Below are 27,506 nucleotides of genomic sequence, written 5' to 3'. Positions count from 1 at the left end.
ATTCTTCTTTCTTAACAAGGAATAGAAAATGAGAAAAGATTATCATGTGAATCATAGTTTAAAAAAGGATGTACAAGTTATTGAAATGCCTTCTTTTCATACTCCAGTTGCTCAAGGAGGGAGGTAATGTGAAAGAGGGCTCTGTCCCAGGCCGGAGGCAGCACTCTCACATCCACACACCGATCTAAGCCCATATATAGTCTTTGTTTCGTGTATTCACTTACTGACGTATTGTTCTTATCACTCCTGTTTTCAAAATAATGCTTGATTCTCGGTTTCATACACACAAACTTACACACTTACAATCCATCCCCTTACAGTATACATATTATTTAACATATCAAGCACACACATTGACTCTTACATGTCTAGTTTGTCTTTTACTGTACTTATTGTTGTATGTGTTGCGCTCTGTTCGTTGCATTTTGCCATTTTGTTAGTCTCCATCTTCTTACAAGGTAGTTTGTTTCAGAAGCTCAGCAATGCAGGCTGTCTTTGTGGTGCCTGTTTGAAGTTGCATTGATGTGTTTGCTAACTGTGTGTTAATCCACCCAATCTACTGTTTGTGTCACTGCTGTTGTATTTTGAAGTTTAAAAAAAAAATTAGCAGCTGGTATGTTCTGGAGGAGGGGCCACCAGTAGAAAAGAGCCCTGTTTGTTATGCGAGGAGGAGAGTGAAGCGATGTGATAATATGTAACTAACTGCTTAGTAAATTTAGCTAATTGTCTGATATGGGGTAGGAGTTGGGGAAAGTGGGAAGCAGCCTTAGCTTACAAGATTTATATCAGCTCATGTGCAAAGCTTGAGAGTGAGTGATACTGGAGTGAAATTGAAGCAAGAGAAAGGATGGATGCTTCATCCTTTTGAAACTGTGCTCCGTGCTCCAGTAAAATGTTGTCTACTCCACTCTCTGCTCACAAGCTCTGATATGGTGAAAGAACATGGATATCATAGTATCACACAAAATTAAACATTAATGGAAGAAAATGACAGATATTGTACTTAAAATTATCCACTTATTATCATTAAACTTAAACTGATGTAAATAGTATCTGTAAACAGAAGTTAACACATAGTCTAATGTAAATGACTCACTTGAAAGCAGGGTTCTTGGCATAGATGTTTGAAGACGTCAACTGTAGAATAACAAGACTAGGAAACCTAGTATATGGCTGGACCTAACACATGTGATCCGGCCGACCAATGGTGTAACTTCATAACTTGGCCGACCAATGGTGTAACTTCATCACTCAGTCACTCAGTCAGTTACAGACATTCGCTTTGTAGGGCTGGCCCCGCTGTTGCGGTCCAGCCAATGAATTAAAGCCCTATTTATCCCCGTGAAAGCCATGAATAAAATGCTTAGCGGACAGCATTGTGTACTAACAAGGCCAGTGGTGGCTTAGCTTATTCCAGCAGAAGAAAACTCAATTATCAGTCACAATTGTACACCTGTGGTGGCTGCTGCTGAAAATTGATGGAGGGCGACATAGCTCAGGAGGTAAGCCCGATTGTCTGGCAGTCGGAGGGTTGCCGGTTCAAACCACGCCCTGGGCGTGTCGAAGTGTCCTTGAGCAAGACACCTAACCCCTAACTGCTCTGGCGAATGAGCGGCATCAATTGTAAAGCGCTTTGGATAAAAGCGCTATATAAATGCAGTCCATTTACCATTTACCATTGATGGGGCAGAAAACTTCCCCTTGAACTGATTATGGCCTTTGTAAAGACCTGGTCAAGGGTCAGACCGTAACAGGATGTATGGTAACGGAAATGAGTGGGGAATGGGTAAGGGAAATGTACTGCAAACCTACCAGTAACTCCGGTCCCTATCTGCCTATTCAGATCTAACTGAATACTGGCCTGTCTTTGAAGGGTACTAGGCATGGGGTGGCTTTGAAAGCTGAGCTTTGGACAATTAGTAGACAGTAGTCTGAAACCAAAAGTCAGAAATAGCGTACCCCCCAAAGGATAGTTAAACTTCACCCAGAGAACCTTATAAAGGAAAAATAACAAAGAAAAATAAAGAAGTAGTGTCCCAGTGGAAGGACTTGTAGTCCAGCTGGGAACACACTAACTAACCGGAGCACTATACGGCGAGCAGAGAACAAAATGAGAGTCAAGGTTGGGATGAGCAAATGGTCAAACATGAAATTTCGAATCAGCAAACAAAGCAGAGGAGATAGGCAAGAACCGGAACTGAATACAAGATCGAATGGTCAGACACACAAAATTCCGGGGCAAAGAAACTAGAAGGGCTAAGGAAAGAATCTTAGTCGAAGGGAATCAGCATACATGAGATGTAATTAGCAAACAAACCCGAAAGGCTAGACGGGAATTGGTATATAAAACAAAAATAGGGTCAAATATGCAAAGTCAAATAAAGCAATTACTGTCCACAACACATCAAGCACAAGTTCGAAGACCTAGTCTCCACTGTGAAAAATGGCTGTGAGACAGAAACATCAGAAGCAGCAAAAAAACCAAGAGACAGAAATGTCAGTCTGATGATGAACCGAAAAGATGAAACACCCCCGCAACATAGATAAAAGTAAACAAAACGTATGACGGGTCATAACAGGCCTGAACCTCTTTTCAATCATTTGCTTAATTAACAATATGGCAATTTATTCACAAAATACTCAATACAATCAAAAAATAGCCAGTTCTCCTCAATTAAGCTATTGGGAAAATAATAAAATTACTTTTTTTTGCATCACAAAATTGTAAACATGTTATTGTTATGATCTATAATTATAATTTGTGGATGTAATCTTAGTTCTCTGCACTGTCACTCAGAGACTATCCATAGAAAGTCTTCAATGTTCAGATTGTGCCATTTAACAATGTTTAAGTGCAGGTTTTGTTAGCCTTTGTTGCAGATTGTGCTGAAAGATATGTGGTAGTTAACAGAGTAGTTCGATTTTTGTGTACTTATGGGACGGAGTGTGGCACAGTGGGTAAGGAATTGCGCTTGTAACCGAAAGGTCGCAGGTTCAATTCCTGGGTAAGGACACTGCCGTTGTACCCTTGAGCAAGGTACTTAACCTGCATTGCTTCAGTATATATCCAGCTGTATAAATGGATACAATGTAAAATGCTAAGTAAAAGTTGTGTAAGTCGCTCTGGATAAGAGCGTCTGCTAAATGCCTGTAATGTAATGTAATGTAATGATTAAAATTGATTTTTGTGAATTTCATTTATCTTTTAATCTCCCTAACATGATATGAAGATATAAACTGGGTGTTTAACCATCTGCCAATGGCCTATTCAGATTTTTGGCACACTTTCATTAAAAGAAAATTAATTAAAATAGGTGGGGACCAGGCAATAACACCTATGGAAAGACAGGTTTTATGTTGCCTCACAAAACGATCAGATAATTAATTCAACATGCTTTGTTACAACCACTACATTTCATTATGTTTATTTAGTTTATATACAAATCTACAGCCATGATTAATCAAATTGAGGTTGAGTATTATCTGAAATGGCTTCACTGTGATACATGCACTTCAAGTGATAATGTTTCAGTGAAATTTATCATTCATAATTATTAAAATAATGAATATTAATTCTTATTTATAGTGCAATGGGACAGATGTGTTTACAGAAGATGAAGGTAATTGGAAGAAATCATCCACTTGAATTTTTTTTATAACAGCATGCTATTCTTGATCTGAGAATCTATCAGCTTATTTTACAAGTTCACAATAATACTACCAGCTGTAATGAGAATACAACAGGATAATTACAGAAAAAACAGTGCTATATGAACAAATGACATTCCATCATTTACAGAGGGAGTGTAAATAAATAAATAAATAAATAAATAAATAAAAGACATTACTATTCCAGTCAGTTTCTAAAATCAAAGATATAAGAGAGGACATTGCAATGAGATTATTGAGCAAGAAAGAGTGATAAAGCTATCTATACCATGTGAGCACTGAAGCCACACAAGTGATGCTATTCCTGGAATGTTAGATAGTGGCTCCTTGTTAAAATCTGTTGTTAATATCTATCACAAGCAAGATAAGCAATGCCTTACAAAATTAGTAATTATTGATCACATCCTCTGCCACTCTATGGAAGTGGTTGCAAAATTACTTGAGCTCTGGAAATGAAGTTTTTTTGTTGCTGCTCTTTTTTGAAACTGCATTAACACTCATACCTTTTTAACACTGTAAATGCACACAACTCTGAGATGTAGTAAAGTACATAGTATATGATATATTATAGTATTTCGTATATTGATATACAATATCATTGTTTCATTCACAATTACTTGCTGTCCCAATTTTGGGCGAATATATTTCTTTTTTGTGCACACTACTATAAATCCAAACTGAACCAAACACAAACAACTCCAAATATGGTTAAATGATAGAACAAGATGTCAACAAAGAAAAGGTGTCTGTGAGTTTTATGCACTGAAACAGGGGACAGGAGCAACACATTGAGCTTTAGTTATAATAAAAAGCCAAGACACCATTGATTGATGTTTTCTTTTCTTGTGACCACCTTACAATTCTTACAACCAAAATAACATTTGAAAGGGAGTAGCTTCCCTAGTGAGGAGTGCCTTGGGCAGGGATTCAAGTCACCACAGAGGATAAAAGCAGGAAACCCAATTGAAATTCAGTATCAGGATTGGATGGCAAGTTTTTATCCTCTGCTTCCTGTTTCACATGATGAAACTTTCCGAGTGGCATTTCTTAATTCTGCACACTGTATTCAACCTGAATTTGAAAGCCTGAGGCACACTGCGAGGTACCAAAGTAATATCATTCCTTCTGGACACTTACAACCCCCCAATAATAAAAAAAAACCCTGGTACTCTATGAAGCCTGTCAAGACTTTCCTTCAGCGCCTCATGTCATTTTGTTCCAGAGGAAGCTTTGAAGTTGAAGGTGTGTCACACAGTCTCTTTTATGTTAGAAAGAAGCTGGATACAATACAGCCACCTTAAAAAGAGAGCCAAGAGTTAAGCAGCTTTGACTTTTTAAATCAAAGACTATTGGAAGTTTGATTCTTGTCCTTATTACCATTGGACAGTAAAGAAGGGGAAATTATTTAGTCCAAGTTACAACAAACCCATTGGCCCACATCTTTCATATAAACCAAACAAGCATTATTCTGACGGCTGGTCCATTTATCCCAACATGCATGTAACTTGGCCCTGTGCATCACCACCTTCAAGTATCCTATGAATTACCAGGAAAAAAATTATATTTTTAAAATGAGTCAACCATGAATTTACGCTTAAATAAACATGCATTTGATTAAATTATTTCAGCAAACCAACAACTGTGGTGAAAATGTTATCAATAATTATCATGAACTGAAAAGGGCTAAGTGTATTCTCTGGCATGGCACAAAACAGTTAAGTTTTTAAAAGGCTGTAAAACCATGGGAAGTGACATTTCAACTTCAATAGAAACTCAGCAGGTGACACTCCTGTTCTCTTTTTAATGGCAATCATACACATGACTCATTCTATCAGTGCCATTGATACAGGCAGTAACTATAAGATGATGAATGCTTGTTTATACTGAATGCATGCCATTTTTAAAAACGCTTGAAGTAAGTATCCAAATCACTTTCACACATTTATGATAACTTAAAAGTAAATTAATTGATCTACTTTCACCAGAAAAAGTGTGTTTTAGGATAATTAAGAGGAGCAGTCAAAAGCAAGCACTTTGCCTATCTAACTGTGTACATTAAGCCTGTCACATTTTGAGAGAAAAAGGAAAATCTGGCCTGAATGCAACTGCTTTGATTATTCAGCAAGTTTCAGCACTGCAAATGACCTGACTACTGGAAAAAAGTGTGATTTATGTTGGGAATCGAAATACTGTAGATTTGAAAGCTTGTTTATGTTGTCAGTAGATAGTTGAGAATCAAGATGTCTGCCAATGGAAAAGCAAATTTTAATCTAAAAAGATGTAGAAAGAAGGCATACTGAATGCATCTAAGTTTTCTGGTCCTGTAGTGTGTGACAAATAGTTTGGAAATAAGATGTTTTATGATTAAAATTAAACAAACCAGCATGGATTTCATATGAAATGGTTTAAGTGAACTGTTTTTGATTTTTTGACAACAATAGTCTTAAATTATTTAATCTTTGTCTTTCCTGTTTTGAAATTCCATATACTGTCCCTCTCCCTGTAAACTACATACTGCCAATGTAAAGGAATATTGTGTTTATCATGTTTTCAATCTACATTTAATAATCCCATCATTCCTTTCCATTGATAGCATGTACTTTACAGTGAGAGGAACAGCATATGGAAAGAAAAGAGGAAGGACTGGATTTTCTGTTTTCTGGCTTTAGCTCAATGAGAAGCTTTGTCAAACTGATGCACCAGGTAGGTCAAGCTGGCTTGTAGAGGACCAGTTTAGGTTGGCTGATTGACCAGCTTGGTCAGTTTGGTTCAGGATGGACCAGTGGTTTGCTTGCATGCCTGTAAGAGTTGGCAACCGGCTTGCTGTGAGGCGACAGTGCTACATAATCTGATTGGTTGAGTGTGATAATGAATAAATTGTAAATTTTAGCAGTACATAATTGTGAAAATGCAAAATCGGCTATGTGAATGAATGAATATTTTTCAATTATTGCTTCAAATGCAACCTTCAGATTATTTTGACCAAAAACTTTAGGTTACAAGTTAAGGCTATATATATTTTTTGGAGTAGGGCTTCAGTCCAGTCCATTTGATACTTGTTTTTTGTTGGTTAGCAATATATACAATGCATTGAAGTGGTTATTCTTCTCATGAAAGAGTCATTCCTCCTGCAGAATTATAGCCATGGCAGAGAAGTGATTCTATCTCACATAGTGCAATAACTAAGTGAATTGAGCATACTGCCTTTGTTGCCTATGATGGGAGTGACCGTAAAAAAGAGGCAAAAAGCCACAGCAGTCTGACTGATTCTATAGCCCAAAACCAGGTGAGAACTGGGTATTTTTGAGTTGGTAGACAGCAAACTTTATTAAGCAGATTTGGTGTGATGAAGCAGAGTGTTTCAGCATGGAGGTTTCAGACCTTTTACAAACATGAAAAACAAACAATTTCTGAACCCTCAGCAGAAATCCCTCACTCTAGAGTTAAATTAATACATTACATGGACATAATCTTGAGCGATACATCTTAGTCTTAAGAGTCATTTTTTATTTTATACATGATTCCATTTCAGAAGATGAGGCTCTAACTCGTTGTCTCCAGAAGACATATCTGAGACAAGCTCAATGGTTTCATTTAATACATTTCTCCACAGTGCTGAAATGTCATGTCAATTGGTCACCAACCGCAAACTGGGAACTGCAGCCCTGAAATTGCTTTGAACTAAAGATGAGTCTGAAACAGGCTGTAAATTGAATTTTAATGGGGCAAAACCTTTTGCTGAGTCATGCCATTTTTTGGCAGCTCTAACAACTGCGGTCACAAAGCTATCATTCCTTCCCCTGAGAGTTATCACCTTTAACCTGTGTTTACTGATATATCAAATGGGATCTTGATATCCAACTATTGCATCGGAAGCACTTTGTATGCACACATTCTAAAGTCACTACAAGTAGCGTGTAGTAAATTTCTTATGTTCTATATGGTGTGCACCTCATTATTTGACCGCTATAAACACTTCCCCTGCAGAAGTAATAGTAATCAGCAGTTATACTACTCATTCGTATGTGTTTTTCTTTGTACAGTCTTCTGATACAAAGCAATATATCATAACATACATTTAGTATGTTAGAATAACTCTTCCTTATTTTGTCAGATTACCTGCCAAACAATGCATTATTGGTATGTATGTTTGGAAATAAAGTAATGAAAGGGAGTAGGTGAGAGACAAGAGATGGCTGGAAAAATAGGACATGTTGTTAAGAAGAGCGAAGGTGCCATTGCCATTTCTTGGCCTTCATAAACTTGATCTGCCTCCAGGCAAGAGGGCTAGTGCCTGCCTGTACTTTGCTGGCAATGGATTTCTAATAAAATAGCCAAGCCCCACAAGCCTGGAGCACTAGACCATTCCTGACAAATCTCTATGAGTCTCTAACTGAGCTTCTCTTTCGCCTTTCATGGCCCTTTCCACCATGTTCTCTCTGTCTTAGCGCAACATCGACTGTTTACAAAAAGGCTTAGCCTGATTAAGCCAGTTAAATAATGATGAAACGAATGCTTACATCACTTAAAAATGTTAATTCACTTAATTGGGTGTTGGACCCACTGTTTTTGCTTTTTGATTAAATCAGCTGCTGACTGAAACTTTCAATCAAGTGATCTGTGGTCACTTGCCTATTTTTGCCTTACACTTGAGTGCACAGTCGATATGATACTGGAGTATGTGCTTCCACCCACTGTTGCCCTTTGCTAATGATGTTTTCAGGGTCTGAAATAAACACCCACCACCAGCCAGATGCTGTGTTGACATACAGGCAGTCACGACAATGCAGCATTTTCGACCCTCAGTATGATAATCACAATTATTTTAACCAATAAGATCACTTTATATTTGTACAGTGACTTGACACTAAAGGAAATACACTGCCTAACTTTCTGAATTGGCAGAAGGTCTATAACTTTATATATAACTTTACGTTATGGTTGTTAGCAACTGGCTGTTACCCCCACAAAACAACACGTTGAATTATTATCTGCTTCCGATGACTGAATCATAACCTAATAAGGACATCACATTGACATCTCCCGTTTCAACATCAAAAAAAAAAATGTCAAAAAAACCTTACATTTTCCACTGGAATCCAACATGGATTTGATGTTGGGAAACAACGTCTATATAACGTCATTTCAACCTGTCTGTGTTGGCAGGGGACATGTTTTCTTTCTGAGTTAGACACCATTGGTTGTGAAACATCAGCAAGATCCACTGTCTAAGTCACTGAAGCAAACACCATGAGCATCAGAATGATCCCTGACCTTTCATAGTCCATGAGGTCTCTTCTTGTAGCCATGCTAGAATTATATTTAGGCAACCAGGTCTGGCCAGAATTTTTATACATACCGATATGATTGAAATATACTATGAAGTCCTTTAGCAGATGCTGAGATATTCATGAATATATGTACCATATATAACCTGTGCTTTGCATAGTATGCGGCAACAATGGTCTCATTTCTGCAACCGGCGCTCTTGATTTCAAACTAGCTCGCCTGCACGTGGCAACCATTGTAGTATCAATAATGGCAACTTGTTAGCAACTTACTATTTTAAAGCACATAATGGTTTCGAAATTCACGGTTGAGATATTAATAGGTGTAATTTATCTCGACAAAAAAAAAATGCGAGGCTCACTTAGGCTTACATTGACCACAGACCTTATTTCCGACATTAAACGAAATGCCTATGAAAAAAAATGAATTTGTTAATTTGCTGAGGGATCCCATGGCGGAAGTAACTCCCGAGTTAGCCTACAAAAAGACTTAATCACTGTAACACTCTATTTCAGTCTGATATCTAGATCATTTTTTTATTTTAAATGTCTACCTGTTTAGCCTTCCAAGTGTGGATGATTGTAACAATGTCATTGACCCTGTACACACAGAGCTTTTTCAAAACTTTTTGAGAGCATTCTAAAATGGCGATACAATACAGTTGGCAATATAACAGTTGTAGCCTCTGCATACACATGCACCAGTAGGAACCGTTCGCTAGCTACACATTAGCCTACCTTACAAGTGTTTAACAATTGACCTGATCATGGCCTTGACTAGGTCCCAGGTTCGTACATTGATGTTTTGGAGAAGACTTTTTCAGCTGAAGTCTGAAACTCTTCCTTGGCAACAATAGCTCTAGATCTGCAGTCAAGCAATGCTTTCACCTCAAGAATTTATCGCTATCAGGAAAATAAACTGCCAACATAGTACTTTTCCCTTTCGTCTCATTAAAGAAGTGGTTCAACTCATCCAGGGAATACAACATACAATCTCCCATTCGACTCGCCATGTTCTCCGAACCAATGGAAGAATCCGACAACACACCGTCATCTCCCTCTTGCAAATCATTATGCTCCTTTGTCCCACAACAAACCTGTTGTACCTCTGCCATCTTCACAGCTTTGGGTGCACAGCTTACACGCTTAAACGTTCTCCTGAATGGTTGCACATATTCCAGATTTATTACCAAGTGTAGTCTTTTTACCCTTGTTCTTTAAAACTTTCCCTAACCATGACCCTATCCTTTTGCTCACCGGCTTAGCTACAGGTTTACCTGAGTCAGTCCCTTCCTTCGCACCTACAGCGGTGACCTCGGCCCCTGCAACAGCTAGCTTTGGTTGCATTGTAGCTACAGCGTTTCCTTCTGCCCCTGTTTTACTCATGATGGCCTTGCCACCTCACTTCTACACTGGGGTAATGGTTCAACAATCTCCCTAGTATCTTCAGTGGGCGCTTCTTCAGTTTGAGTCCTAGATTCAGTATTATTGTTTCTCACTTCTCAATGCAAGGAGGTCAATTTTATATGGCTAATATTGCCACATTCAAAGCACCTCAAACTGTCAGTGCTAGTAAATACTACATTGGAGGTTTTGGCATGTTTGCATCGAAATATAAAATCCAGTGTCTGCTCTGGATATTTCAGAAACATGAATACCTGTCTTCTAAAAGGCAGCACTTGTTTTAACTCTGGACTTTTACATCCTAGCGGAATCATTTTCATTGTGCTCGCAAACCTACCAAATCGAGACGATTCCTTCTCTGCTTCGTTTTTCACAAACGACGGTACATTTAAAAACCACAACTTTTGTGGCCAGAGCCGAAGGAGAAGTAGTTGGAACAAATGTACCTGTTACCCATATGCCATTCTCAATCAAGTGATTAACCAAACTTTTTTTCTTCAGAAAAACTACAACTTTATTCATCCGTGATGCCAAATAAAGTTATTCACTTCCTACCTGCTCCCCTACCGCCAAGAACATGTCTTCCACAGACACATCACCATCAGGTACACACCTGAATCCGTGACAGAGCATCTGCGCTTTCCCATCTGATTGAGACGCTATCCCAGCCCCCACGGGCCCACAAACAATGGCAATCTATACCTCACCCACCTCTAACCAAATATAATCAGTAAATACAACAACCTAAAGAACCAATTTTTACTGATAAGTAAAAAAGAAGGGAAAAGGCCAAATTAAAAGGTATAAAAAAGGAAAAAGTAGAAAGGGCTTCCACCACCTCAGAGCTCACACCGCACCCCAGAGACAGAGAGAGAGAATCCGCAGTTTAAAAAAAAAAAAAAACACAACTTTAAAGTTAGATAAAACACACTGAGACAGGCGATAATAAAAATAACTGTATATTTGCCATATATTGTTTTGTAAATATATTTACACAATGGCTTGATAGGTTTTGACTTGACTACATGTGTCAGCCAGCTCTAGATAATGCATATGCAATCTAGCTGGCTAGCAATCAAGTCTCCCCAAATGGCAGTGAGTACCTGACATTTTAATTGTTTTTCCTGGCCTCAATAGGTGATTGACATCAGGTCACGTCATATTCCTTCTGCAAAACCTTCTAGATAACGAGCTTCCAACCAAGGTTATGACAGATAAAGAAGCAGACTGCTTGCATATATCAGTTCTTTCTCATATGCATCTAACTGCATAATCAGTAAGAACAATAATTATCCAATTAATATATTAGCTAGGCAATGTGATATGAATTTGGCAACATATTAAGCAATCCCCAGGTGAGCTAGGTAAGATGATGTGGTAGCTAACTTGTGGCAAATAGATTTATTTGTGCTAGATAGCTTTTTGTTAGCTGATTTCTTATATGAAATGGATTATGACCATTGATTTTGAATGCAAAACCACGGTGGCAGCAAAAATTAGAAAATGGAACTCATCTTTTTTAGAGGAAGTAATTGACCATAGGTAATTATTAACTATTTCTTGAACTTCAAGTCCTTCTTTATATTCTAAGGTAACTTCTACTGTAACTACTAAGGTAACATTAGCTAGCACAATTGTATCCACACTGATTCATTGTGTTGTGCTTTTGTGTCACTGTTTTCCAATAATGGATGTGTTAGGAAGCTCAGGGAGTTTCTATCTGTAGAATAAGGCCTCAGCTAATGGCGTAGGAATCTGGGAGAGAAACAAGCCAATAGGTGAATTTTTACTATCAGCATCTTATAAGCAGTCAAATGATTAAGTTATCTGATTGGTTGCTTGAGATTTCATTCCTTGAGGTATGTTGTATTGTCATATTAGATACATTATAATATATAATATTGTTATCATAGTGGCCTTAAATAGAATTTGACAGCCATGCTCTATCATAGCATATACATAGTCTAAAATTTCCACTGAATAATAAAGTGTTTTAACACAACTAAACTACTAATTACTTCACTTGCATAGTATTCACAAATTAATAGATGTTTCAGATTGTCACTGTGCTGCAGATGATGGATGATGCATTTAAAAAAAGAAACAGGTTTGTAAATAGCCAATGTGACTTGAATGAATATAATAAAAATGGTGTTATTTACTTTTCAGTACAACTTGTTGACAAAGAGTTGGTACTGTAAAAAATCTTACTTTTTTGCCACTTATTGGTGAAATGTGTACTTTTTTCCCAATCGCTGGTCACATGGACATATTTTCAGCTGTTTCTGCTAAATAACTAAGATATGTGTGCCAGACCATGTAGGGTGGATTCAGCAAATGTGGGACATCAGCAGAACTGGGACACTTAAGCTTTGCATTACTCTGCCATGTAAGAATCAACAGCCGATCAAAAAAAAACATTCTTGAATTGTTGCTACAAGAGTTACTGTCATTCAACAATTGTTTTTATTGGACTGCGGTCTTTACAGTGGGCGTGGTCAGCCGTCAAACTAAGACTGATCATTGCGAGTGAACAGTAAGTGGAACGGCATGTGAAATGACACTTAGGAATGATAAGGTTACTTGGTTAATAAAAACGAGTCAAACATGTCCTATTTTGATCTGCAATATAGTGGCTAAAACAGTGGTCAAAATACAAATGTCTTTTCGTCATATTGTCTTGAGTTTTTATGATTGGGGGGGGGGGGGGGGGTTTGCTCTGTCTCACTTATGCTGAACATGTTAGGTAAAGTGGGACAGTGTTTTTCAGATGAATTGGAACAACGTTTTTAATCAGTCCTGGTGTAATAAACCTACAATTTACCAGTTTTATACACTTACGTGCTAGTTTAAACCATACTTATGATTATTTGGTGTCTGTCAGTACTTCACATCTTACTGTTTTTATAGTAACAAGTACATTTTTTTACACAAAAAGTATGATAAAATCATAAATCTGATATTGCTACAAAAGTGTGTTGAATAATAGAATTTAGATGTTTCATCCATGTTTTACTAGCTTCATTGGAAGTTAGATCCAATGAATTAATCCTTAGAAAGCATTGTACAATATATTTATTCAGCATAGATGGTGAACAAAATAATGTAATGAGCCATTTTAAATGCAAAAGAAACAGCCACCAAGGTTATGTAAGTGTGGGAAGTGAAAACCACATAAATATACCAGGATCATTTAGTTTAGCAGATTGTGATTTTTTTCTGGCTCATGTAATCTTAATAAAGTGCCTTCCATACTTACTATGGAAAAATATTACATTGCCAAACTGCAAGGGATTCAGGTGTCATTAAGCACAATGCAATGGGAGTATTTGAAGAAAAAAATAATAAAGTAACGAGCAATGGTTTAGTGCTTGATCTCTTGTCCTGTGGTTGAAACAGGTATCCTCTCCTGGGATCATTACACCAAATGTTGATTAAAACAATAGAAAAATCATAGTATTTGTTTCTTCCAAGAACATTATGTTTACAAAAATAAATGTTTTTTGTTCTACAGTATTGTATGCATAGTACTAAAATCCTGGGTATGTCACATTGATGTTGCTTCAAAATGGTTCACATTTTTAATCTAAGCCATATTTTCTAGACACTGCTACAGTAGTTCAAGTCATACATTTATGCTGCAGAGTCCTTGGACTCCTTGTACAAATACTAATTCCAAATGGGAGAATAAAAGGTTGGAAAAAACAAACAATGAATGCCACTACTTCACAGCAAATGTATAATTTCTGAAAAGTCCAATTATTATTATTTTTTACCCCCTACAAAAAAGGTCAGCTTTATTAGGACACAACATGTATGTAGGTGACACCCTCCAGCCCCAGGTTGCAGTCTTAGCCCCACCCTCCACCTCACACTTACAGAACTCACAAGACTCCCACAACCCACTCACCCCAAGTAACATGGAAAAGCATAATAGTGGTAACAAATGACAGTGACAGAAAGAACATTTTTTATTCAAATAAATTAACAAACCCACTCTCCTGTTTCATTCAGCCTTGTCACTCCCATCGTTGCTTTATTGAGGCTATGAACGAATTATTTTTTTAAACTTTTTTTTTTTTTTGGGGGGGGGGGGGGGGTTTTGGGTTGTTGTATGAGTAGTCAGATAAATATTGTTCTAATTCCTCACAGCAGTTTCGGTATTTCGTGAGTTTGTCCTCCAACTGAAATACTTTTTTTCTTGGTTTTATTGCAGAAATGGTCTTAACCTTAAATGATGGTGACTCTACCTGCCCAGTGTTTTAGAATTACATTTTATCTTATTATTGATGGCTGATTTGCTTGATTGAATTAGATACAGTGGTCAAACAATTTTACATCATGCATTTGGTTTGTGGACAGGAATCAAGTCCTCTTTTGTTGATCATGAGGGATACACTTCAGTGGACACAGATAGGAAGGATGATGTAGTGCACAAAATCTGAATATGGGACCAGAACACTGGATATTTAAACCCTTGAGTATTGTGTGGACAAATGACAAGGAATCTCTCTCTCTCTCTCTCTCTCTCTCTCTCTCTCTCTCTCTCTTCTCTCTCTCTCTCTCTCTCTCTCCCTCTAATACGCCAACACACTGATGCACACACACGCACACTATGCACTTATTCATATGCTGACATATGGAATATATGCCTACAATGATGGATTCACACCATACACAATAAGATTCTACACTGTTAAAATGTTTTTCAGTAAAATGTGTATGTTATCTTTACGTCTGAATCTAACAAAATGCAATGCTTTAACACCTCGGGAAATGCTGATGACATGAAAACGCGACAATCAATTTGACTTCATTTATATGCAAGTGGAAGACTACGTCCAGATAATAATGTGGATGTCTAACACAAATCTGAACATCTTAATATTAGATATCATGTGCAAATCTTAATACATCAATGCGGTCATATTCAACACAAGGTCTGTTGTATTATTTTAGGCAACATACATGAATGAGCAAACGTCAATTGAAATCTAAACCGAAAATATTCTATTTGAAGACCTTGAAATAAATATGCGTACTCAAGTAAATGTGCATCCTCAAGTACCCCCCCTATGTTAGCGAGTGATTTCATAATTTTCAGTTGCTTATTTAGAAATAGCGTAACCATCGCTTCTTCTTTGGAAAAGAGTAAGAGTGGTCTTGCGGAAATGAATGAAGGATATGCTCCAAAATGCAATTACAGGGAGCTGTTCGAATTTTACGCATGTGACTATGTGAGTGGGTAAGATATGAAAGCAAGACGCCGGAGTCTGCCTGACCCTTTTCTTGAGATCTAGCTCCTCAACTGGCACAGACGGGGATGCGGAGAAGAAGGGTCAACGGAGCTAGGTGGTATTGCTGACTTTATAAAAGAATATTTAACCAGCGTGAAAATGCACTTTTTGCATGCCGCGTTGCATTACTAAATAGCATTTCGATGCTGGTTGGTTATGTTTTTTTGGTGATCTCGCTTTCCTTTTCGTAAAGAAGCGCGTGTATTCCAAAGATGTATTGTAAACGCGTTGCTTTTTTCTGTCTGTATGGATCATTTTATTAGATAAAGAGTATGTCTAAAAAGGTCAACGCGTTCTGCATCCGGACGGATATTATACATGGATAACCTTGTTATTTCATTACACAGAGATTTTTTTCCACAAGTCACTGGGTGGAATAGAGAAATATAGAGAAATGTGTTTGCGCGGTGCCGGCTTTCAGCGATTTTATTTGGATGGAGTTTAATGAATGTTTAGTTTTGGCAGTTGTTATTGTTTTAAGGTCAGCTAGATAAAACGAATTTTCTATTTTTGATATTCGTTTCTGGATAAGTTCAACTGGATGCGTAAGATAATGGGACACTATCATCAAAACTATGCTTGCTGTTCATGCTACAGCAACCCACGTGATAACATGATTGGTGGTAAGTTGTGATATGTTTCTTATGGCAATTAGATACAACAATATATTTATCGTCTGCCTAGTAATACCCCAGTTCCGGGGAGCGATGCCCCGTATTCAGTGGTAAAAAGATCTGTTCCAATTTACTGAATACCAAAGGGCATATAATTCAGCATTAGCTCGTGGTTATACCTGTAGAGACAGTTATTCCGAGAATGACAAGCTGTACAATTGAATTTGTGGTTCTAAATAGGCTATAAAATAGGCTTATATAGGTCACATGCATGTTTGCACTCACAGTTTGAAATTCCATCATGTAGCCTATGTTCTTGTTTAGATGCGAGCTTTACACTTCTGCTGCGACTGTTTAGTTATGGTCCCTGTAGTGTCATCTGTGAATTTTAAGACAGGCTTAGGCTTAATTTTAAGGCTTTTTGGTGATGTAGTTTTAGAGTTTGTAATTTTGGTGATTTTGTGACCGCAGAGAAATCAAACTTGCAGTCCAAGTATACTTTATATTGGTTCACACAGTTATATCTCACCACGTGACAACTTAATTACTGATTAAAATGCATACCGTGATTAAGTGAGATGATTAAGAGGAAATATTGTGAAGCATATATTCCATACTCTTCTGATTTTTGAGGAAATCAAGAATTTAGTGTTCACTACACAAGTTTGGTTTGAAACTGAACTGAGTGTAAATATTTATTTATTTATTATTATTATTATTATTATTATTATTATTGGGGGGGGGGGGGGGGGTTAGGGTTAGGGTTAGGGTTAGGGGGGGGGGGGTGATTTTAATTTGTGTATAAGTTCAATTGGGGTGGTAACAGCACAGAAGCAGAAAACAGAACTGCAGGGAATTGTCTCTTAGCCATTCTCACCAGGCCTCAAAGCAACACAGCCAAACCCCTGAGAGTATTTTTCAGTGATGTTCCTGTTTATTACTCTCCACCAGGCCGCTGTGCAGTATCCACTATATCCATTATGAAGGGCCATGAAATAAGAGGGTTTGTGCCATATCTTAAAGAGACAAAGCTAGCTTTGCTAATAGTGAATTGCTCCATTGTCAGTTATAACCTTACTTATGTCAGGTCTGAGAATCTCAGGTTCATATACAATGATAGTTAAATGTGATCAAACTAATTGTAATTTTGTCTGCAAACAGCATACAGTTTGTTCATTAGCATTATGTGATGTATTTATTTTTTGTCTTATAATTGCATACCACCCAGCATTAAACCTTAGTTGAAACCTAATTGAGGCTTGTTTTCTAGATCAGTCTTACAAACTCAAACTTATTTTAGGTTTGCCTGTTTATTTGACCTATTTATTTACTCTTGCCACGGCAACATTTCAGACATTAACAAGTATGTATTTTATTCATTAGCATGGTCATAATGACACAGCTGTAAATGATTTTACAAGAGAGATAGCTTGCTTTTGGCATACATGTGTGAATTAGGTGCTCCCCCACATAAACAAATAAATAAATCAATAAATATTTGTGCTTTGATAATGCTGTGTTTGGAACTCTTGAACTGCACAACTAATATTCCTGCGACAGAATTATGCATCAGTCCTTTCAAAGAATTCCTGAAGAAGAGCTGTAGTGGACCACTGCAGTGTGGCTCCCCTGCTGTCCTTCGTCAGAGCTAACCACAGCAGGTTTCTCCCATCACCAAGCTATCATTTATGAACTCTGATTATGAAATGTGGAGGTAATAGTACAGTATAGCTGAAGGCTCTCATTTGCACTTGAAAATCCTCTAAATATAACTTGCCTATGTAAAATGGTGATATTAGATTAGATAAAACCAATGACAGAAATACTGCCTTGTACAGGTATGCACTGTGCTCAAGTAAACTGATAAAACATCTTATCATTAGGTAAAATGGCTTCTGAGACGTCCACAAATTTACGACTCATTCATAAAACCCTGAAGCAATTATTGTGAAGAAAAATTCCAGTTGAGAAAATATTTGGTGCAACATGGATGTGGCTATGGCATTAATAAGCCTTTTATGCAGAGTATCCATCTCTTGTGACATCTCTGTTATTTTATGATAATAAGAAAACAGACATCTCTGAAGCTGCCCTTGTTCTAGAGATCTGTATGACACATGCAAGAATCAAACAGTATGCAGATAGAGTGGTTGACTTATTAGAGTATTAGAACAAAGACGCCTGCAGGAATGCTCAGTGATTGAATAATGTGCTGCAAGAGATGGTCTTGTACACCATTCTGACAGCAGCACAGAACCTTTCAACATGACGAAAAAGCCTTATTAAAAACATTAGAAATGTATCAGTGCCTACAAAATGTGTTCACTGGTTTATTTGGCATTGAATTAATGAAAAGTGAATGCAGTTTTTATTTGTTTCTGCTGTAATACATGAGAATGATTCATGAAAATCCACTGTTATCAAATAACAGCCAATTCAGCACATACAATGCTATAAATATGTCTTATGATTGTGTCAGGAATCATACAATTCCAGCAGAGGTGCTTTTTTTTTTTTTTTTTACTTTAGTTTCATCAGACATATTTATTGTGCCTCATATACCAAGAATAATGTTCCTCATTGAAAGGGAACCTCGAGGCTTGCTTGTAAGGCCTTTGTCTGCTCAGTCCTTTACCAAAGGCCACTTTAAAATTTATATGTGCCTTTTCCTGGACTCCACTATTTGATATGTAGCCAAAAATGTACAAGTAAGCTGGAGAGTTTTAAAAGCTCAATGACAATAATTAAAGCAATTTATTTCCAGGATTGACAGTTTTTTGTGTTGTGTTGTTTTTCCATTTGACATAATAATTTTTGTCAATAATTTAGTCAGCACAAAAACAGCTGTACATAAAGCAATATCAAAAACAACCAGGTGTAAGAACTACACCTGGATGTGGCCTTTAGGACTAATATTGATGTCAATGTACTTGTCAACAGGTGTAATTTCTTGATTGTATGTGTGAACTGTTCTATATTAATAACACCCTGCATGTACCTTTTTAAGTGAATTTATTAAGAACTATAGAACCAAGCTTATATATTGATACTGAGCAAATAATAGCATATTATCAAAATTGTATCAGTCAGTTGACTCACTGAATATGTTCATGTGACAAGATAGACAAGGAAACTTTCATGAGTATATTTTTTATTAATTTCTTCAATAATGTGTCAGTGATTAAAATATATATTTCATAAAATGAGACAGAGTAACTGTGCAACTTTGCACTCACTTTAGTCGTGTTGTCTAATTGAAAATGCTTTCACACATTGTGTTTGCTTTCATACATTGTGCATGATGGTACAAATTCTCCTTCTGTCACATAAAAAAGGCATTTTTGAGACATGAAGTATTTAAATAATAAGCATGCACAGGCTTGTCATTTCACAACACAACATTTTACCAGCAGCAACATCTAAAAGGTGTTGAATGTCGCAAAGTAAAAGCCAACAAGGTTAATTAGGGCCAATAATTTCATTTCTCAGCACTGAATGCAGGATGTGAAGTTCATCAGTTTCTGAATTCCTAATTTGTGTTGGGTTTCCAGGGATGGTTGGTGCAGAGCTTGAAAGAACCTGTTGAAATTCCAATGAAAATCACTGCTCATTCAAATGGATTACGGCTGGAAATAGCATAAGTAAAGCTGTACATAAAAAAGAAAGCTTAACTTTAATTTAATGACTTTACTTAATAAAATAATTAATTTACTACTTCTGTAAAACCTGTCAGGGTGTCCAAGTAAATCCTTAAATCCCTAAATCCTGGCAGAAAACAACATTTAGGCTATTTTGAGAAGAATAAAAACGCTTCTAGACACAATTTTAATTTTTGTGATGTACAGATAAGTGTACAATTATTTGTATTTCTATTATTATCCTGTGCAATCAAAAATAAGTTAATGTGCAACGGAGTGTATGTTTGATTGGTCACTGGGTTTTGCCCACATTTAGATGTATATAGAAAGTCTTGAGGTCCTTAACCTCAGGTTCTGAAAAAAACAAGATTACTGGTGGGTGTGATTAATATTATTTTATTTATAAAAGCAGTTAACAAGGTGAACTGCATAATACTTTTTTCTGTCAACAGAAATAGACCGTATAGGTGTAAAATCCTTAAAGGTGAAATCAGAAAGCATGTTTTGACACAATAAGTTGGAAAGGATGAATGGAACAGCTTGTCAAGTAGGAGAAGCAGACATCACTCGGGTATTTATTTCTAGGCTTGATACAGTGCGGGGGAACTCTAGTGTGGACTGTAGGCAAATTAGAAGGCTAAATGGGCTGAATGTCTTGTTGGCATCATAATACAGCTTATTTATTCTTAATATTCTTACAACGTTTTTATTCTTCTTGAAAGTAAAAAGTCATTTGTCCAGGCATTTCATTTTACTTTCAAATTCATGTACGTTGCAATACAATATTATTAGGTGAATTATTATCTTCATGGTTCAGGCTGTTGTTCCCAATATATCTCACACAAAGATAACACAGCTCAGTAAGAATAATAAATGCATACCAACTGCCTAAATAATTTTGTCGCGAAAATGAATGACATGCTTGTAATTATTTCATGAGAAAGGCATATTTTTTTCTTGATTTGGCTCTGTTCTCTACAATTCACATGTGGTTAATGTGCACATTCTCGGCTTTAATTGTATTTTTATACACTTTGGTTTCACCATGTATAAGTTACAACTCTGTTTTATACATAGCCTCATATTTCAGGACACCATAATGTTTGGGACATTTTAATGTTATGTAAATGAAAGTAGTCATGTTTAGTACTTTGTTGCATATCCTTTGTATGCAATGACTGCTTAAAGCCTGTGACCTAGAGACATCACCCGAATGTCTTCTCTGGTGATGCACTGCCAGGCCTGTACTCTAGCTATCTTCAGCTCCTGCTTGTTTTGCAGGTTAGTTACCTTAAGTGGTCTCTTCAGCATATGAAATGCATGTTTAATTGGATTCAGATTGGTGAATGACTTGGCCAGTCAATAATCTTCCAGTTTTTGGCTTTGAAAAACTCCTTTGTTGCTTCAGCAGTATGTTTGGGATCATTGTCTCACTGTAGGATGAAGTACCACCCAGTGTGATAGGAGGCATTTGCTTAAAATTGAGAAGATGAGATACTTATGCACACTTCAGAATTCATTCTGCTGCTACCATCATCAACGACGGCAAGTGAGCCAGTACCTGTGACAGCCATACATGCCCAGAGCATAACAACCCCTGACCCATTTCACAGATGAGGGGGGTGCTTTAGATCTTGGTCAGTTCCATTTTGCCTTTATACTTCGCTCTTGCCATCACTCAGATACAAGTCGATCTCTGCAGGCTTTTTTAAGTACTTCTTAGTTAACCGTAACCTGGCCATAGGTCATGTTTTTGTGGCCAACTATTGATTTGGATTTCGCAGTGTAACCTCTGTAGTTATGCATTTTTTCTGTAGACAGTAGACACTGACACATCTATATCTGAATGTCTCTGACCTGTTGGACGGGTGTTTGGGTTTTTTTCTTCATTATGGTGAGAATTGTTTGGTCATCAACTATAGAGGTCTTCCTTGGCTTTCCAGGACCTTTGTGATTACTGAGCTTATCAGTGCTGTCTTTCTTCGTAATGATGTTCCAAGCAGTTGACTTTTGTAAGCCTAAGATTTGGCCTATATTGCGGAATGTATTTTTTTATTTCTCAGCCTCATAATGGCTTTCTTGATTTTCATTGGCACAGCTGTGTCCCAAAGTCAATGAAAAGCCTAGTATCATGACTATATGCTGAAAGCTCTCTTATACCTTATACCCATATATATATATATATATATATACACCAACACTGTATATATAAATCTGAAATTAGTTCCCTTGAGTATTGTGAGATTGTCCACAGGGATGTATGTGATTGTTCAGATGTGTAGTCTCTTCATCATTCTGTACAGAACACCACTGTGAGGAACTGTGATTCGCTGTTGGTTTCCTGCTGAGCAATAAGTCCTGTACTGAAGCCCGGACTCATTAATATGCAGGAGTGTGTGTGGATGTCTCTAGTGAAGAATTACACGTCATGCAGAAAAACCCAGACTTTTAAACCTGGTGTAATCACAGCAAAATACATTGTTCTGAGAGTGGGCTTGTGTTTTCACTTACCGTATCTGCTTATCTGCATATTACATATAAGAAGCAGTGCAGACTTGTCTACCCACTTGAACCACATGTGGTGGGTCATGCAATCCAAGTCTTGCATAAATTACACTATATTCCTCCAATAAATGTTAAATGAATCTAGGGACTGGAATATCCTCCCCAAACCACTTATTTGGACCAGTGTATTTTGTACTTTACTATATTTATATTTTAAATAAAAGACAATGTCCCCCTCCCTCCCACCCTTACTTTTGTAATGGATTGAAATAATGGTTGTCATTATCAACATACACACTTGGAGAGATTACAATGCACTTGACAGCTTGTAATCATAATACATTGATAGGATGTTTTGAAACATATGCTCTAGATGTGGCTACCAGAAGGGATTGACAACTTTTTGGAAGGATGTGGAAAACAGTATGAACAATATTTCTGACAGGCTGAATAGGAATGCGCCACATTACCCTGAAATGTCCAATTGTCTCTTGAGTGTTGAGAGAAGTGTTGCTATTATTCAGATTCCTGACACATAAATTGCAAAGCTTATCTACCTGATTTTTATGGAAGGTACATATAGGTCTACTGGGGGATTCATAATTCCTGACAGTTTAGAGGAACAGGACTTGTTAAGCACAGAATCAGTGGGCTACACTGTATGCTACTGGCTCTATATATTCCTCATTTTGCTCATGGGACTTTTTTAGAGTGTTTGGAGTATGCCGGACGTGTTCAGAATTTTAACACAAATACTATAAGAACATATATTTTAACAGCTTTTGCCATGAGTTGTGAAACAGGCAATGAGTCAATGATGGCTCTCATAAGCTGTAACTATACATGAAAAAATAATTAGAATTTTCCCTACTGTGTGGAAAAGATCTCCCTATGGTTCTGAAGTAGATCTCAAGGTTTGAAAGGAACAGTGCTTTAGTTCCCTAATTGGCTGTTTGGTGTGTGTGTGTGTGTGTGTGTGTCACACATGTGCCCATATGTGTGCATGCATGTCTGTGTGCATGCATGTTTGTGTGTATATGTGTCTTCGCTTCGCTAGGTGTTCCTGGGGAGTGGAGAGAATGAGGATCCCCGGTTCCCAGTGGAGGTGCCATCCAGCAGCACAGTGTCAGTGCTGACCTGCTCTCTCTCACTGATGGCTCTATGGGAGTTCCTTACACTGAGCATCCACTGCTGGATTGCGGTTGCTGCCAGCCTCCCTGATCAAAGGGCCAGGGGGCCCCTGGACTGGCTCCTCTCTGATAAGGGCCCCTTCCACCACTCTCAGGAGTACACCGACTTTGTGGAAAGGAACCGACAAGGCTTCTCTACCAGATACAAAATATACAGGTTTGTAGAAGCTATCCATGGGAGAGAACCATTTAAATGAGTTGAGCAATGATTTAGCATGTGTTGAGCAGTGATTTTTTGAGCAGTGTGTCAGAAGTGTTTATAAGGGAAAAATTTAAAATTAAATTTTAATGAATCCATTCAATATTACGTGATTAATTTAAAGAAAGTATACTGAATAGGTATATTTACAATGGGTACACTCTTGATTGCAATTGTCTTTCTATGAAGCATACGTTGTTCTCTAATACTGCAATATCTAAGTAATTTGTGTCCGTCCTACGATTAATTGTTTCACCCAAAGTGCTTTCTGGTTTGTAGTACCTATTACTGGGCCTCATCAACATATCCTTTGGGAGGTAGTGAAAACTGCAAAGCTGTGCATGAGCCTTTGAAGATTAGACTAGCCCTTAATTAACAGTAATATTATTCCACCATTTTCATTAGAAAAATGTGCTGATTACTGATTTATGCGTGTTCCTGTTTTGTATAAACTAATTTACATATATCAATAGCCGAAATTTGCACGTAATGTACATGCCAACACATAAAGGGTAAATAAAAGGAAATATAGATTTTGGTAGATTATCATTTGTAGAATTTGAAACTTCATTAGAGTAGCATTTTAGCAGTTAATACTCAAGTGGCCAGCCCTGGTCTGGGATAGCCACAGGTTTTTATGTCCACCAATTAGCAAGTAGTTTTGATCCAAGAAACCAGTTCAGTTGAGTCAGTTTTAATAACTTATCAATTAAGTTGTTACCAATAAATGCTGGATAACAACAGAACCAGCACACCGTGTGTCACTCCAGGACCAAGGTTGGCCATCATTGATGTGATATGTTTTTTTTTTTAATTATTACATTTCACATTGATGGGTTGTGATTATTTAGCCAGCCATTTTAATTTATGTCAACATACTTTATACAAGTACAGCAGATGTTTTACACAACAGCTGTATTACACAGACAATGGTAATGCATAGAACCAGTTTTTAGAAAGAAAGAAAAACAGTTCCTGGCTTCATCATTGGCAGTATTGCATTCATTGCACTACATACAATTGACAGGGACTATTTGTAAAAAGTAAGTTTATGTTTGACACCTACTGTGTTGTCCCCTTAATGCTTCTGTTTTATCCCCTTAATTTTGTTCTATCCCTCATTTTATTACCATCTGCCAAAATGTGAAAGGCACCATGCAATGCTGATGACAAGAGAAGAACCGATATCACGCTGTCAGTTTTGATCCCCTCTGAACACAATATGCTCCAAACTCCAAACAGTCTGCCCATGTTTGTTTCAAATCCTCTCAGTCTTTGACATAGTCTATTCCCCCTGGTGATAATAAATAATCTTCAAGCAAAATGAACCTGGAAAGATTAAAACTGACAATTTTATTTTCATATGCAATGTTCCTCATGCAGAGTTTGGCTCCCTAGCTCTGATAAAGTCTAATGATCCCTGATGGCATGGAGAAGATGAATTACCACAAGTGGTTCTTCTAGCCACAGTGGTATGTAATAGCAACATCTCTGTAATGAAAGTGCACCATCTCTTTCCTCTTTCAATTTTCCACCTTTCTCCTTGATTGAATTTGAACTAATTTTAATGAGCTCTCTGAGGGAGGTAAGTTTTTTTATATTTATTTTTTTATAAATTGCTCTGGAGAATCTTGGAGAGTAATCATTTTCAAAACCCCAATGAAGGCTCTATGTGCCTCCTGAAGACTGAAAATGTCAGACGTAGTATTACCAAGAGACAGTTGCCATAGACACCAGGGTGCATGTAAACCTGAGGTAACAACAGTCTTGCTGGCGGACTTGAATGTCAGCCATGGAATTGTGTATACTTCTTTAGACACATTTGACCATATGAATTGGACAAAAAAGACACACAGTACATTTTAAATACAAACTTCACTAAATGAGCAGCATTTCCGAGTATGCATTATTTAATATAAATAAAAACAATGCGCTTTCTTATATAATTTGAAGACAATTTTTAAGCAGTATAATAGAGCTGCTTTTGGGAATGAATCCACAGGACCATGGATAGGAAAATAGTTTTATTATATTTCTACAACAAAGGTCAGGAGAATTGCAAGCTAATCCTGGCATAAACAAACGTACAGTTCATGGCATGAAGAAATAAGTAATGTTGGTAATAATTTCACCTGTTAAAAGTAAAAATAATAATAAAATAAAAAAACAAGTGGCTTCAAATCTTTTCTACATATTAGCCATACCAATGATTTCATACCGAGTTTTTGAGAATCATCTGAACCTACAGTAGTCACTGTTTAAAGATAAAGGAAAGGTTGATTGTCATATTCAGTGCTAAGGAGGGAATAGCAGAAGGGGCTTACTGTTTCTTTTACTTCTTACACTTACATGACATAATTACTAAAATGCCCACCTTGCATTTGCCTCTCAAATAAGTGAAAATTTCAAAATTCCAGTGCTATTGAAGATATTACATTTAAATAAAACAATGCTGTTTTACTCATTAAAAATAATAAATTCCCATTTGTAGGTACACATGGACAAGAAGATTCTTTTAAATATGTCCAGCCACATATACTGTAAAATGTTGGATAGAAAAAAGGATTTTTTGCTGAAATGAATTGAAATTATTTGCTCAAACATCTGGGTTTAAAGAGATCTCCTCATCATTCCTGATTTAATTTGATATATACCCTTTCAAAAGGCCACTCTCTGACCATCCATCATTTGCACAGAAGGTTGGCGAACCTCTTTTGATTACTTCTGACAAGCTTTTATGGCAGAGCTCAGTACATCATTTGTGTCTGTGTATGTGTGCGAGGAAGAAAGAGGATGTGCTTGTGTATGTCTTTCTAAAGCCTGGGTGACAATTTGAATTGTGCATTTTGAGCCACCATTAAGAATATGCTTGAACTAAATTATATGCAAAAGCATTAATTATGTAGTGACTTACAGATGTATTATCTGAATCAGTTCTGGAAATTATGATATGCATACAAATACGAGCAAAATATGATTATTTGAAGGAATGCGTCAGTTATATTGTCAATGAGCTGTGTATGGATGTCTTGGTGGACTACACTGATCTATAAATAAGGATATAAAACTTAATTCTCATTATTAAGTCAACTGTTCCACTCTACAGCTGATGATTTGAATGCTGGAATGATTCATTATTAAGTACCTGTCAGTTTGACACTTTAAGCATGGGTTTTAGTTTGGGATTTGTCCAATAACTGGCACTCATTTCAGTGATTTCTTGCTATCCCACTTCCACAGAGATCAAGATAACCAAGTGACACTTGTTCACCTGTAGACATGTTTCCTTTGATCATAGAGAGTTTGGGAGATGGAAAGTGAATAACTTGGCTGTGGAGCAGAGAGACTTCCTGGACTTCCCTTTACCCCTCACTCCAGAATTTTTCCGCAACATACGACTTATTGGACGACGGCCAACCACCCAGCTGATTACTGAAAACCTTATTAAAAAATATGGGACTCATTTCTTGCTGTCAGCAACACTTGGAGGTACAGTGTATTTCAATGTACTTTGAAAAAATGTTATTGGGAATATCTGAGAGGCCTGATTTATTTTGATGTCTCAATCTGCAAAAAAAAAGCCTTGCTGTCAGAATTGTCAGAGCTTAGACAATTTTAAAAATGTAACTTCACAAGCCCTGGTTATTCTCATTTGTCTCTTCAGCGAGTCATCAGCAGTCCATCATCTTTAGTTTAAAGACC

General features: G+C 37.1%; 1 protein-coding gene across 3 annotated transcripts in view; it reads left to right on the top strand.

The window, feature by feature from the left end:
• LOC135253120 (BMP/retinoic acid-inducible neural-specific protein 3-like) overlaps window positions 1–27,506 on the top strand; it is a 134,444-nt gene that overhangs the window by 92,889 nt on the left and 14,049 nt on the right. Inside the window, exons 1-3 of one of the 3 annotated variants that reach the window (XM_064332020.1) lie at window positions 15,543–15,716; window positions 23,473–23,762; window positions 27,103–27,293. In XM_064332020.1, coding sequence (XP_064188090.1) covers window positions 23,569–23,762; window positions 27,103–27,293 — 385 coding nt within the window. In that variant the 5' untranslated portion in view covers window positions 15,543–15,716; window positions 23,473–23,568. Of the gene's footprint in view, window positions 1–15,542; window positions 16,282–23,472; window positions 23,763–27,102; window positions 27,294–27,506 lie in introns of those variants that run through there. The other 2 variants (XM_064332019.1, XM_064332018.1) reach the window with 2 other exon arrangements.

The sequence above is a fragment of the Anguilla rostrata genome, chromosome 4 (assembly GCF_018555375.3).
Source record: "Anguilla rostrata isolate EN2019 chromosome 4, ASM1855537v3, whole genome shotgun sequence".
Taxonomy (NCBI): Eukaryota; Metazoa; Chordata; class Actinopteri; order Anguilliformes; family Anguillidae; genus Anguilla; species Anguilla rostrata.
Note: the sequence above shows the minus strand (reverse complement) of the source record. Positions and strands in the feature narration are given on the sequence as shown.